The sequence below is a fragment of the Limanda limanda genome, chromosome 8, assembly GCF_963576545.1.
Source record: "Limanda limanda chromosome 8, fLimLim1.1, whole genome shotgun sequence".
Lineage (NCBI taxonomy): Eukaryota > Metazoa > Chordata > Actinopteri > Pleuronectiformes > Pleuronectidae > Limanda > Limanda limanda.
The window spans coordinates 5,895,911-5,910,667 of NC_083643.1; the positions used below are offsets into that span (position 1 = coordinate 5,895,911).

Here is a 14,757-nt window from a genome sequence, read left to right on the forward strand (position 1 = left end):
TTTGAGTGAGAGCAGCCGGATTGTAAACACGTCTTTTCCGGTTGTGACTTTCAAAATAAAACCACTTAAGTACAAGCGTGTTGCAAGGCTGTTTCTTTTGAGAAGTCCTGGAATCCCTTTTTGTCTTATGTCAATAGCACAAGCTGTCTGATCGCTGTGAGCTAAGTACTGCCTTGCTGAACTTGTGTTTCTTTTCTTTTATTTCTTTTCTTTTTTTTTCTTAATTTTTTTTTTCTTTTTTAATTTTTTAGTATTAATCATATGTATCTATTTATTTATTTATTTTTAGTATAACTATTATATTGTTATTATTATTATTATTATTATTATTATTATTATGATTTATGTCATCTATTCTTTTCAATTCTTTATTTTTCAACTATATGTACTCATCTGTTGGGGCTAGGTGCCGGAGGGAGGGGGGTGGGGGGTTGGTATGTGTTCTGTGGTATATTGAAATTAGATCTGTAATTGTTATTGATGGAACAGTATTGTTTGTTTGTTAATTATGTAAAAAATTCAATAAACAGATTGTTAAAAAAAAAAAAAGTACAAGCGATCAATTAACTGTGACACATTGTCAAGGAGAGTGATTGCACTATATTGGAAAAATGTAGAACCACCATCACTGGCAATATGGAAGAAGGAGTTGACTGGAGAGATTGACATACATTGTTAAAGGTAAACAGGAGGAGTTTGCTCGTATTTGGGAATCATTTATGTCATTTTTGACCAATGACACGGATAACACTGACTGAACAACAGGTTGTGAAATGATCCTGCCTTTTTTTTTTTCTTATTTTTATTTTTATTTATTTATTTATTTTATTTTTTACTCCATTAGTTTGATGTCTGTTGTCATTGTCCATTTTATTTATTTCTTTTTTCTATGTCTGTGTGAATGAGTGGCTGTTCGAGGGGATGTAAATGAAAATGTTTGTAAATTCTGCATAAAGTTTGATATGCCCTTGAAACTTCAATAAACAATATTGTTAAAAAACTTTAAAAACTTTCAACCCTTTCTTGGCTTTACCTGTATGATCACCACAAGAAAAACATGTATTACACGAGCGACACAGGGCTTTTATTTTGGAAAGACGTGCGGAAGTGCTCTTGCTGCTTATTCTGAACTAAACTAAAGTTTCTTCCAAGTTTCCAAGAAGTTAGTAGATGAATTCATTCAAAGTTCCGGGTCGGGTCCAGCTGGCTACAGCTGCCCCCTGCTGTTCCCCTTCGTCCCACAGCTTTGACTTCTTCAAACTGGGATTTTCACTGGTTCTATTACAATGAATTATAAAGTTAGGCCTGCTGGAATCAATGTGTGGCCTTTAGTTGCCTTCCTGTTCTGCTGAACATCCAACAACACCAACAAGATACCACCACCCAATGTCTTTCACTGCAGAGACATGCCATTGCTTTCCTTTTATATGCATATAACGTGTTTGTACATATATTATAATGTATTGCTTATTTTAAAACTCTCCTTATAGACACTGGGTGGGGTTGAATCTCAGAGTTGACAGAAAATGAGGTATTCTTCATGCATGAGGGCTTTAAAGACTAAAAAGCCACATGGACGAGATGCAGGGCAGCGTCCGATTTGGTTTCACAGCAAGTTGACCAATGGAGTTTAAATATCAAGGCCCATTCAAGAGTAAAGAAAACAACAATTTGTACAATTTAGATGACTCACACTAGTCAAACATCACTAGGATTATTCTATATTAAATGTTTGCCAAAAGATTCCTTTCATTTAAATCGTATCCACTGAACCTTTAAGTCATAATGGAGCCTAATCCACAGGAAGGCTGTGTGACGTCAACTGCAAATGACGATTGTCTGACTCACAATTGATCTTAATTGAAAACAACAATCAAGCAAACAGACTCACACCCACAAACGTTAAGAATGCTTACACACTCTCAGGAGAAAGCTAACACACAAACAAAAAGATTTATAATAAGTATTTGTCATTTGTTATGACTCAGTTTCCTTGGAAAAGCAGAAAACAAAATGATCTTATCTGTATTTCTTCATGAGGCTGTTCAAACAATTGATTTGTTGTTATACTTTCAACTTCTCTTTGTAAGATATTTATCTCAGCTTGATGTCAACATACGCAAATGTAACTTCTCAGTTTTGCTCAGCTGGACTTCAATGAAACCTTCAGTGGCACAAACACCAACAATCATAATTGAATGATTTGAAAAAGGAAACCAGCCGGTACATAAAGATTACCAAAGAGTTTATTCTGTATCATTTGATGCAATTACATCTTAACAATAGTGAGCCTGTTTAAAAAAAGAACAGTCGGTAGGTTTGAGTCTCACAAACCCAGGACTGCTGAACCCCCGGCTGCTCACAACACGCTGACCGGCTGCTGAGAGGATGAGCTGCAACCTGTCGATCCACAGCGATGTAAAGTGCAACAATGAGACAGCACGCTTCCGTGAAGCAGACTTCTTGCTGATAAATCCCTTAAAACTTTTTAGGTGTAGCCCCGAATTAGTAGGAACGATAATATATCTAGCAGGTATAAAAAATAAATGCTATTCTATACAAGCAGTAGAGAAGGATATACACAGTACATACTGTACATACATATACGTCATCCTGGGGCAAATAAAAAAGGGATATAAGTACACGAAGGGATCTGACAGGAGAAAGCACCGTACAAAGAAGAATTATCTGGATATTGTACAGTTTGACTCATTACGACTCCTCAGCCGTCCCCTGCACAGAGCGAATAGAAATCAAAGGGATTTAAAGCATTAAGCATGAAAACAGCGCACACTGGGAAAAAAGAAAAAACATTAAGAGAGGGAGTTGTGCCAAATATACAAAAGAACTGGATCGTTTTTAATGACTCAGTAAAAATACATACATGTCATGTTACATACAGACGAACTGAGTACAATGGTAATCATATACATACATTATAGTTGAAAGACAAATGCCACAAAACGCCTTTGGGAAAGGGGAAGAAAAAATGTGTTTAGGCCTGTGACGTACACCAGTGACATATAAATCTGAGCCAATGAAAAATCTGAAAGGGTTTGATAGTAACAGTGCTGATGCAAAATGAAACTGACAGCATGCTTACTTTTATATTTTTATAATCAACCTCTATGTGTAGAAGGGCCAACATAGGACCAGTTGAAGAACATGATCCTAAAGTCATAATGAGACAGTTTTATTTAAAAAAAACCATCTTGATGACCTTAAAAAAAATGCTTCAATGGAAAAAATGGTAATATTCTAAACCCCCACCCCCCCCAGCCCTGCAATTTCTTTTTGGTCCGTGGCTTGTTCCGTAATAAAGTGAATTGGCTTCAATAGTATCAAAGATTCTCCTTCTTTATACTTTGGCACTGGAAATCAAAGCCCCGCCCAGACAGGCCTGGTGTCAACATCCGCCCTGAGTGGGGTGTCTCGAGATCCGATCACTCAAACGAACATTCAGAGGTTGCCACATTATTTTAATTGCTTGAACTTCAATGTGTCCTGGGCCACCTCCCTGCTGCCTCAGCTTCATAACGAATTAAGTATTTTTATGTTTCTCAGCGTCAAATATGTGATTTGCCTGTATCCATCGCCACAACTTCCACAGTGATCACCGCAGAATTTCTTAAATGGGTAAAATCATTCTACATAGCTGCAGATAGTCATCCATACAGTCCTTACTAAGGGTCACATATAAGCCAATGTATCAATATGTGCGAGCGATGGGGGGATTAAAAGGTTTCTCAAAGCGTGGCCTCACGTGGAGTTGAACTTTGGTGAAATTTCACTTCTGCTGCTCACCACAAACACACAGACATGTTTCTCGGGACAGATGCTAAGACCAGATTTGAACAGGGCCAAAGACCAGCACCAATATTTAAAACAAAGCACTTCTTACGTACAGTATGATCCTCTGCGTCTGGCACATATCGCTCTGCCTGTGTCATTCATAATATTACAATAATCTTGCGTGCTGGTTTTACAAAATATATATTCTCTATGTACATGAGGACAGTGCATATTTCACCAGCTGTGTTTGGACTCGTTTCAGCCACGTGGGAGCAGCTGCCAGGTGATAAAGGCCATGCTCCGATAGGTTGCTCTCTTTTTTTTTTTTGTTTTTTACCTGGAGATGTCTGACTCAGAATAAGAGTGTTCAATACAAAACAACAAGCAGGCACACAGACTCACAACCAACCGCATGTAAAGGAAGCTTACACACATTCGCTCACGAGAAAGCTAATAAACAAACGTATGGATTTATAATACACAAGAATCCAAAAATATAATTATTTGTCATTTGTTGTGACTCTGTTTCCTTGGAAAAAGCATTGAATAAAACGTTTTGTTCTCATCTGTATTTCTTCATGAGGCTGTACATCGAGCTCCTGTCTGATGAAGCTCAGCTTGAGCTCACGTGTCCTTGAAGGCTCATCAGATCCTGTTGGCTTCCCTGCACCGCCTCTTACCTTCAATGTCAGTGAGGGGGGGGGATAACTGAAGGTAGATCAGCATGTAAGGGCAACGGTTCCCCCCCTCGACAGAGATCTCAGGGGTCAGAGGTTGAGAATGGGCACGTCGAAGAGGTCGCACAGGCCTTCTGTCTCGTCCAGGTTGTAGATGTAGTCGTGGTCGCTGGGCGGAGGCGACAGACGGAGGAGCGGCGAGAACACTGGAGGTGAAACAGACAAGAGAAAGAGATGAGACACGCAAGATCCACTAAAAGAAGCCTTGTGCTGGAATGTTTTCAAAAGCCTCTTTGTTACACAGATTATATATAACTACATCTTTACAGTACATGTCATTTGCTGCACCATCAGTGTGCCTGTAAGCAAACTTACCCTCTGATGACATCAAGTCGTCCAGCAAATCTCCGCTCATGATCTCTGTGAGAGAGAGAACAAGACTGAGTGACCATTTTTTAAAACCCTTCAATCTGCAGCACACAGAGACGATGTGACACAAGAAACTTCACAGTCACAGAAGGAGAGAATATGGGAAAACTTAAGAAATGGTTACCTCTTGTTGGATCAAACATTTCTGAGAGGTCTTTGGGGAAATCCAGTACTAGAGGGTTAAACAGAAAGGTATTGGCGTTAGTATTTGCAGAACAACTGTGCATTTATGTTTACATTTGACCTAAATAATCTCATAATTAGGGATGGGAATGGGCAGGTTCCTCCCGATACGATACTATCACGATACTTAGGTGGCGATACGATATGTATTGCGATTCTGTAAGTATTGCGATTTGATATTACGATTTCCTGGGATTTCTTTTGGTTATTCTTTTTTTTTTTTTAAATACTGGACCATTGAAAAATGTTGAATCATTCCTTCAAATACAACACAGTCAAATTCACTTAGAGCTTTACCAGTTTTATTTCAAATATTAACATTAACTTAATGACTGCCGGGCAGCTAATAGAGAAAATAAATAAAAATGTGCCCTATTATTGTATAGCCCCTGTCAACTGCACACAAACTGACAGATTAAGAAATGTAAGCCACCTAGGCTACTTTTAAACAATAAATAAAAGGTAAATTAAATAGAATGAATAAAAGTTTACTTAAAATATAAACTTTGAAATAAACAAAAAGTAGGCTATTGTTGTTTGGATGTAGCCGATGCAAAGCTAGTGCTTGGGTATGTTTAGATTCTTGTGCAAAAACAAGAGCTGGTCAACATGCTCTGGGGTGATGTTGCCCCCCCAATATAAACCAATAAATATGTTTTAAAAAAAATCGATTTGGGAGGCAGCATATCGATTTAAAATCGTCATTCACAAGAATTGCGATTTGTAACTGAATTGATTTTTCCCCCCATCCCTACTTATAATTATAGTATTTTCTTTTTCAAGTTCTAAAGGTATGTGTTTTTCTTGTAGGTTTTCTTGCACACAGTGTAAAAGTAAAAAAAATACCCATCATTGTCATCATCCCTACCTCAACAATATAAATATTCAAGTCTTCAAGAACAGACGTCACATATTCAGAACCAAGCTAAGACTTACATTCAGATGGATCTGACTTGATTGGTTCAAACAGTGCAGAGGCAGAGGAGGATGCAGATCCATCCAGCGAGGCAGACGACTGAAGTTGCTGAGTCAGCGGACCTGTTGTCGGGGTGAGAGGCGTCGTGCTCGTCACTTCTGAAATAAAACAAACGCCAGACAACACCCTGTAAATTACTATGGCAACGGTAGAGCCTGATATCGTATTACAATTACAAACGATTCCGTATAAAACATGACAAAGAATGAGTAAAAAAACAAGGAGATTTGTTCTTAGACAGTAAGAAAACGTAGTGAAGTCTTGACACCCCCCTACCTGTCACTGAGTCTGTGGCAGGACCAGGTTTTGTAAAAGGGACTGGAGCTGATTTAGAGACCTGCAGGGTGGAGAGATGAGGGGAAGTCAAAACAAGGCATATTAAAAACAATAAGTTATAACTAAGAAACTAGAGTGGCTCTCAGTAGAGCCTGAGCCTAAATGTGGCCATCTTGGGATCAGCTTCTTTTCTCCTTCTCTTTACTGCCCCAATAATGAAAGATGTTTAAGCTTATATCCAGTCTACATTGAACACATCAGTGCTAAAGTACTCAGGGTGAGAGATAGGTAACATTCGTGTGGACCTGGGAGGCAGCAGTGGCCGACTGGGAGGTAGGTGCTGGTGCTGGGAGGCTCTGAAGGATGTCATCTGGAGGAGGGACCGGCAGAACAACAGGAGAGGCACTGGACGGGTCCTTATTGACCAGCAAAACCTCGATAGGACCAGATGAACTCTTGAGACGGATCTGGTATTTCCTCTGCCCATTGAGGACCTGGACACAGAAGCTGGGTCAGTGACACGAGACAAAGTGGAGTGGACATGACACACTGAGCACACCACACTTACAGCTTCTGGGATGGGCACCTCTAGTTGTGTGCCGATGGGAGCACGAATCGCTAGGAGTGTGTCACCTGCACAGAAAGACATGATGAGCTGTGATAATCGTCAACGTATGTGACAGAAATGAGAATGAAAAGAGGACATTTAGAAAAATACCTTTAAAGGATCCACAGAGGTCTTCATGTTTTATATATGCCATAGTATACACGTGTTAAGGTTCCATGCAACAAAGTTGGTCAAAAATACAGCTTTGCCCTTCATATGATGAAAGGAAAGAAAATGTATGAGAAAAGTCTTAATCGGCCCTCTGATTAGGGATCTGCACCAACTAAATTATGGTTTCTTCCCTCCAGTAGTTTTTACCCAATCTTGCTTAGAAACCAACAAACAGACAGGGGTGAAAACATCACCCCCATGACTGAGTTAATTAAGACACTGAATTTTGTCTCCAGTATAAGTCAAGCTTCAAAAACCGTCCTAAAGTACCAGGACTGAAACTAAATGCCTAATTCGGCTCCTCTCTGCCTCTTAAACTCTTTCCTCAGGTTCACACAGGAAATAACTCTGATGACATCATTCAGGTTATTTTCCTCAGACTTCATTTATCTTCCTCCAGGAGCGCCGAAGTCCAAATACAGCTGTGTTTACGAGTATGTGTATGAGTCAACTGAGTGACGTGCATCTTTAAACGACCGGGACAGAGAGCTGGCAGAATCTGTCTGCATGTAATGCCTCTGATAATCCACTACGAGACGCCAGATGGGGCTGAGATGGGATCTGTTTTGTCATCATGTTGCTCTGTGCCACAGGCCACGAGTAGATATTTTACACTGAGCAATCAACTATTAAGAGCATAGTGAGGACTTCATCACTACATGTTTGCAAATGTGTTCACACAGTTTGACACGGTTGTCCTTGTTCTTCAGGAGCACTTTATCCCTGGGATCAAATTGACTAGCTGAACATCAGTACCTCAGGTCCTCTGCAGTCAGTAATCTGCTTCTGCTGCGAGTGACATTTATGAGCCTGTAAATTCACTGCATATTTTCCACTAACAGGTGAAAATGACAGTACTATATTTGTCAGATGTGCCTTTATTACACCTGACACATCTCCACAAATGTTTACACGAATATTATCTGTGGCTCTTGAGGAAAGAACAAACCTGGCGATGTCACAATAGTTGTGGTAGAAACACAAATGTTGAACTAGTCTTTTGGGGCTTTCGAGGCAAAAGGTTGTATTTTTAAAATGGATTTTAAAACATTTGTGTGGACGGTGATTGTTTTAGTTTCAAAACTAAAATCTATTAGTATTATTGTAGCCTAAAGTCATGACTGATGAAGCCATCACATAAAATAAGTGCCATCAGATACATCAATAGACTCATAAGGACAGTGTGCAGTGAAGGATATGGACTATTGTTGGAGTCATCTGTGACGTTCTTGATGCTCTGCTGGACCCAGACTCTCTGCTGGTCCAGCTCGTTTTCCCTGAGAGCCAGATCGTCCAACTCTGCCTTCAGATCAATCAGCTTATCGGCGATCTCCCTGGTGTTGCAGCCCGGACCCACACCCCTAAAGTACAAGAGACAAACACTTGGTCATGTACAGACAACAGACAAAGTACATATTCACACACACTCATGGACACACTGCTCAATCATTAATAGAAGTAAGTAGATATAGCTGCATTAACAGGAGGCTTTCTTTCTGATTTATATGAAGTTAACCACTTGTGATATAATGTTTGCTTCCAGGTTTCTTTCATAAACTATATATAACATTTTCCCTCATCGTCTTCATTATCTAAAAGGCACATGTGCTGCAAAAAGAGATAATCGTTTGTTTCATATTATTCACACTAGACCCAGACTGATTAATCAGTTGACTCAAAGATCAGCTGATATGAGCCTTGCACAGACAAACCTGTATCAGTTGGTGGTATCTGTGTTTCTTCTTATCTATTTATACGTTTATGTTTAAATTTAGAATATCAAGCCTCCATTACATTTCTTTGTTATAATTTCATATTAATCACTGCCACATTGTTAAGTAAATATTTTTGCTGGTGAATCAGTATAAATTCTCTACTCCCCAAATTGACATTGGCCCCAAAAATCCCCATCAGTCGGACTCTAATCTAAACTCTTCTGTTCAGAAGTCATTTCTCTATAACTCAGATATAGTCACACGATCATGTGCAAGTTTAAATTCACAATTGCAATTAAAATGTGAATCCTCTTTTTGTGCAGGGAAAACAAAGACATTCTTTTAGATGGGATTGTTTCTGTCTTCGTTGGTCTTCCCTGTGTTTTTATGGAATGATTTGACTAAACAATGCACAGTTGACTTACTTCCATTGGATGCTGTTCTTGGACTTCTTCTCTATGAGTCCTATCCCCTCCAGCACATTAGTGATATCGTAGATGCGTCGTTTCTGCCGCACTGCCAAGGTGTCTGCAGCCTGAGTGACGGGACAAAAAGCAAATGTAAAGTACAATAGAGATTACTGCAATCTCCTTCAGCAGACTCATAACTACGAGAACATATAAAGAGGGACGGCTGTATCTGCTGTGCCCACAAGTTCAAAGCCAAACAATCCCCCCCGCAAAAAACATCCCACCACCCAACCTCTTGGAGTTTAAGAAACTAATGATAACCATGAGGCTGTTGCTGATAAGTCTCGGCTTTGACAACAGGCCCAGTGGCTGAAAAAGTCACAGACCTGCTGAATGAAAGCTTATTATAAGGGTTTTTTATTCAATAGTTCACACAAAATATACTTATTCATTAATGCAGAAAATATACACTCGCTTCAGTGTGGATGTGGGAGTCACAAGCGAGAGGCAATGTTATTAAAATCAATATACATATCAAACCCTTAATTATACAGAGACTTCCATGAGAGCTCTCTTATGAAAGTCATTACTGAGTCTAAAAATAAGTTTTTATGGAATTATCACATTAATCACTTGACATTTGAGTTAATATCTGATAAAAAGAGAGTTAACCTCTCTTCTGCCTGTGTTTTTGTTTTATAATTCATTCAACTGTTTTATAACAGCCCAGAAGTGGCGGCTGGAGCTTTACTGTTATTGTTATTAGTGGCTGAAAAAGTCACAGACCTGCTGAATGAAAGCTAATTATAAGGGTTTTTTATTCAATAGTTCACACAAAATATACTTATTCATTAATGCAGAAAATATAGATTCGCTTCAGTGTGGCTGTGGGAGTCACAAACGAGAGGCAATGTTATTAAAATCAATATACATATCAAACCCTTAATTATACAGAGACTTCCATGTGAGGTCTCTTATGAAAGTCATTATTGAGTCTAAAAATAAGTTTTTATGGAATTATCACATTAATCACCTGATGTTTGAGCTAATATCTGATAAAAAGAAAGTTAACCTCTCTTCTGCCTGTGTTTTTGTTTCATAATTCATTCAACTGTTTTATAACAGCCCACAAGTGGCGGTTGGAGCTTTATTGTTATTAGCAACGCAAAGTGCGGCCACGAGTGTCAGCAGCCATGAAGCCAAGCTGTCCGCCAAGTCACTGAGGTCACAGTGAAAAGGAAACAGTTCTGTTATGTCAAGTAATGCTTGGCTGCTCAAGCTGCCATCTGGTTCTCTGGTTCTGGCAGAGAAAGAAAACAACATGGATGGCTGTGTTTGATAAAAAAAAGCTTCTATTTATACTGAAATTTGGCACGTGTCTTAGTTATTATTACTGGTTTTATCTCCATTAATATTACCATTATCAACTTTGTTGTTCTGCAATTAAACCATGTGTTTTCTTGTTGTTCCTTTGTACTATGTGTTGATGAAATTAAACTATGAATTATGTTACACTTATTATGTTTTGATAAATCTAGGATTAAGGTGAAACACTGGCTGACAAGGGTGTAAATGAATATATTATATACAAACAATATTATAACTAACATGGGGTGTAAAGTGTTAATATGTTATCTTATATAAACAATAATGTAACTCACATGGGGTGTAAAGTGTTTATATGTTATATATAAATAATAATGTAACTAATAGGGTTGTAAAGGGTTTATATCTTATCATATATAAACAATAATGTAACTAAGAGGGTTGTAAAGTATGCATATGTTACTTTATATGAATAATAATGTAACTAACAGGCTGCTCAGAGAATAAGATAGTTTAGAGTTTGGATAATATCTCAATAGTCTATTAAAAGCACAACGAAATTTGGCACGTGTCTTAGTTATTATTACTGGTTTTATCTCCATTAATATTCCCATTATCAACTTTGTTGTTCTGCAATTAAACCATGTGTTTTCTTGTTGTTCCTTTGTACTTTGTGTTGATGAAATGAAACTATGAATTATGTTACACTAATTATTATGTTTTGATAAATCTAGGATTAAGATGAAACACTGACTGACAAGGGTGTAAATGAATATGTTATTATATACAAACAATATTATAACTAACATGGATGGGGTGTAAAGTGTTTATATGTTATCTTATATAAACAATAATGTAACTCACATGGGGTGTAAAGGGTTTATATGTTATATATAAATAATAATGTAACTAATAGGGGTGTAAAGGGTTTATATGTTATCATATATAAACAATAATGTAACTCACATGGGGTGTAAAGTGTTTACATGTTATATATAAATAATAATGTAACTAAGAGGGTTGTAAAGTATGCATATGTTATTTTATATGAATAATAATGTAACTAACAGGCTGATAGTTTAGAGTTTGGATAATATCTCAATAGTCTATTAAAAGCATAACGAAATTTGGCACGTGTCTTAGTTATTATTACTGGTTTTATCTCCATTAATAGTACCTTAATCAGCTATGTACTTTCTTTAATTTAACCATTGTTTTGTTGTTGTTCCTGTGTACCTTGTGTTGAAAATGAATCTATGACTTATGTTCTGATGAATCTAGGATTCAGATGAAACCCTATTTTAAGACGAATGAAAGATTTGAGACTTAGTGCCACTGGTTGGGAAGGGTGTAAATAATAACTATGTTATTATATATAAACAATAATATAACTAACAGGAGGTGTAAAGGGTTTATATGATATATATAAATAATAATGTAACTAATAGGGGTGTAAATTGTGTATATGTTATATATATAAACAATAACATAACTAAAAGGCTGTTGAGAGAACTGGATGATAGTTTAGAGTTTGAATATTATCTCAATAGTTTATTAAAAGCATAACGTCCAGCAGATTATAGTGGAAAGACTCATCTAATGTCACTTGATGCACTTCAGACTGGAAGATGAATGCAGTGTCGTTAGAATCACACGCTTTTTGAGTCTCCAGCCCCATCGGGGTTGAGCTGTTAAATGATCTTGACGTCGTGAATCAGAGGAGAAGTTGTTCATGTGTGAAGAAGATGCAGTCGCGTTGGCTTCACAAGAGGAACTCACAAAAGATGACCCACTTCTTACCCTGGGGGTCTGCGGGGGGCAGAGTGGGGAAAGTTCACCGGTTTCCTCAAAGTTCACTTCCCAGTCTCCAACTACTGCATCCCAACACACGTAAAACCACCAGTAACCAGTGTGTGGTCTTTAAAATGAACACCAGCTAGCGAGGAGCGAGGAAAAACCCATTCAAATTAGCCTGTCACACGGCTAGGCTAGGCTAACAGGGCGAGCTAACGAAAGTGCATGTATCCGGACGGGCTCATGTTGACATGTGCTAAGCTAACAACAAAGACCCATCCATGCTCACCGCCTTCAGGTCCAGCACCCCGTCCTTCGCCTCCTGGAGCAGGGTCACGAACTTGGTGGTGAGCAGCCCCAGGCTCTTCTCATGCCGGCTCGGGGTCGGCGGCTGCAGCGAGTCCCCTCCCGCCGCTGCCCCCGGCTCGCCTCCTCGGCTGCTAGCCGGCTCCAGCTCCATCATCCTGCGGGACCAGCTCCGTGCTTCCCCCCGCTGCCTCCCCGACCAAACCCAGCCAGAGCCCCCGGAAAGCACTGCCCCAGCGCCGCGGTCAGATGCACAGCAGGCCCGGTGGAGAGTATGGAGGATGGAAGGTCGGGTGTGTGAGCTCCGTGGGACCCGGGCTTCGCTCCTCGGACTGCGGGGATCGAGGCTCGGAGGCTCGGAGGCTCGGGCAGCGGTGCTTCAGTGGTCCGGGGTTCCGTTCCGTGCTGAGCCGTTGGCCACGCTAGGTATGACGGGACGGTTCAACCGCGGCAGGGAGCGTCTGCGAAGAGTTGTGCCGTTTAAAAAGCGGAAGTGTGTTTAAAAAAACAATATTAAAACCACTAAAAAAGTTCCTAACACATAAATATATTCAACAGGATAATTTACTGTGACTGTGAATGTACTTGTTTGTTTTATAGGTAGTGGAATAAGGATTCTACGTATTTTTGTGAGAGGGATAACTTGACACCGGTCCCTTACTCAAACTTGAAGTAAACACGTGTGCGCGCTCATGGTCGTGCACGTACAAGTACCAGCCCCACACGTGCACGCCCAAGATATAGTTTCCTTACTATACAAATACAATATATATATATATATATATATATATATATATATATATATATATATATATATATATATATATATATATATATATATAGATTCAGATGAAACCGTATTTTAAAGTGAATGAGTTTGTAAGTATAAGTATAGATAGTACTTATGTAGATAGATAGATAGATAGATAGATAGATAGATAGATAGATAGATAGATAGATAGATAGATAGATAGATAGATAGATAGATAGATAGATAGATAGATAGATAGATAGATAGATAGATAGATAGATAGATAGATAGATAGATAGATAGATTACTTTATTCATCCCCGAAGGATAATTAAGTCGTCATAGCAGCCGGTATATTTGAATACAGTAAAATACAATACAATAAAATAAAATAAAAAATTATTGAGGTAGAAAGAATAAAAAATAGAAACACAAGATAAATAGGTAGATAAGGTGCAGTGGCAAGATGATGGTAATAGTACTGATGATATGATGGTAATGTTATTGTTAGACAGTATATAAAAATAGTACAGTATATATAGTATATAATATAACATAATACATATTTATATATGGTAGTAATTATACCAATATAATAGCAGTATATAGTAATAATGGCAGCAACAGTATATATAATAATAATAGTAGTAATATAATAATTATAATAATTATAATTATAAAATATACACATGTATAAATATGTGTATATAGACTTATATATACAAAGAATATACAGAGAGTATGATATAATATATGATATACAGTAGAGGTATAAATATAAGTATTTGACTATACAATAGGTAATATAATATACTATGAGTGTAAGAATATGTAGACAGAGTGTGCAAAAGACAATATTATTGTACAAAATGATATATACTATCAGTATGGTTTATATTAACACATATCACATATGATGTGAAGTAAGTGTATATGGAGCGGAGTGTTGTACAGGGTACACAGTGCAAGGAGACAGGTATGTTTAGTGCAGTTCTGTGATGGTGGCTCTGACAGAATATGAATATGTTATTATATATAAATAATAATGTAGCTAACAGGTGCTTAAAGTATTTATATGTTATTATATATAAATAATATTGTGACTAACAGGGGGTGTAAAGAATTCATATCTTATTTTATATGAACAAAAAAAAAGGCTGCTTCGAATAAGATGATCGTTTAGGGTTCAGGTAATATTTTAATAGTTTATTAAAATAATAATTGTCATTTATGTGAATGTTTTCTCTCCCCTCCAACTTCCTACAATGGTTTGTTATACAGATCCACAGCATTGCATCATTATTTATTTATTTTTGTTTTATTTACTTGTATAGTTTCTATATTT

The 14,757-nt window shown here is 37.8% G+C and overlaps 1 protein-coding gene across 1 annotated transcript; it reads right to left on the bottom strand.

The window, feature by feature from the left end:
- Nucleotides 1-3,286: 3,286 nt before the first annotated feature.
- Nucleotides 3,287-13,073, bottom strand: e2f4 (E2F transcription factor 4). The gene is made up of 11 exons (XM_061076188.1): nucleotides 12,646-13,073; nucleotides 9,252-9,361; nucleotides 8,311-8,472; nucleotides 7,052-7,095; nucleotides 6,902-6,966; nucleotides 6,639-6,827; nucleotides 6,334-6,394; nucleotides 6,018-6,155; nucleotides 5,023-5,070; nucleotides 4,845-4,889; nucleotides 3,287-4,675 (listed from the first exon to the last, which is right to left on the bottom strand). Exons 1-11 carry the CDS (start codon nucleotides 12,817-12,819, stop codon nucleotides 4,560-4,562), a joined length of 1,152 nt encoding a protein of 383 aa, XP_060932171.1. The 5' UTR covers nucleotides 12,820-13,073; the 3' UTR covers nucleotides 3,287-4,559.
- Between the last annotated feature and the right edge of the window lie 1,684 nt (nucleotides 13,074-14,757).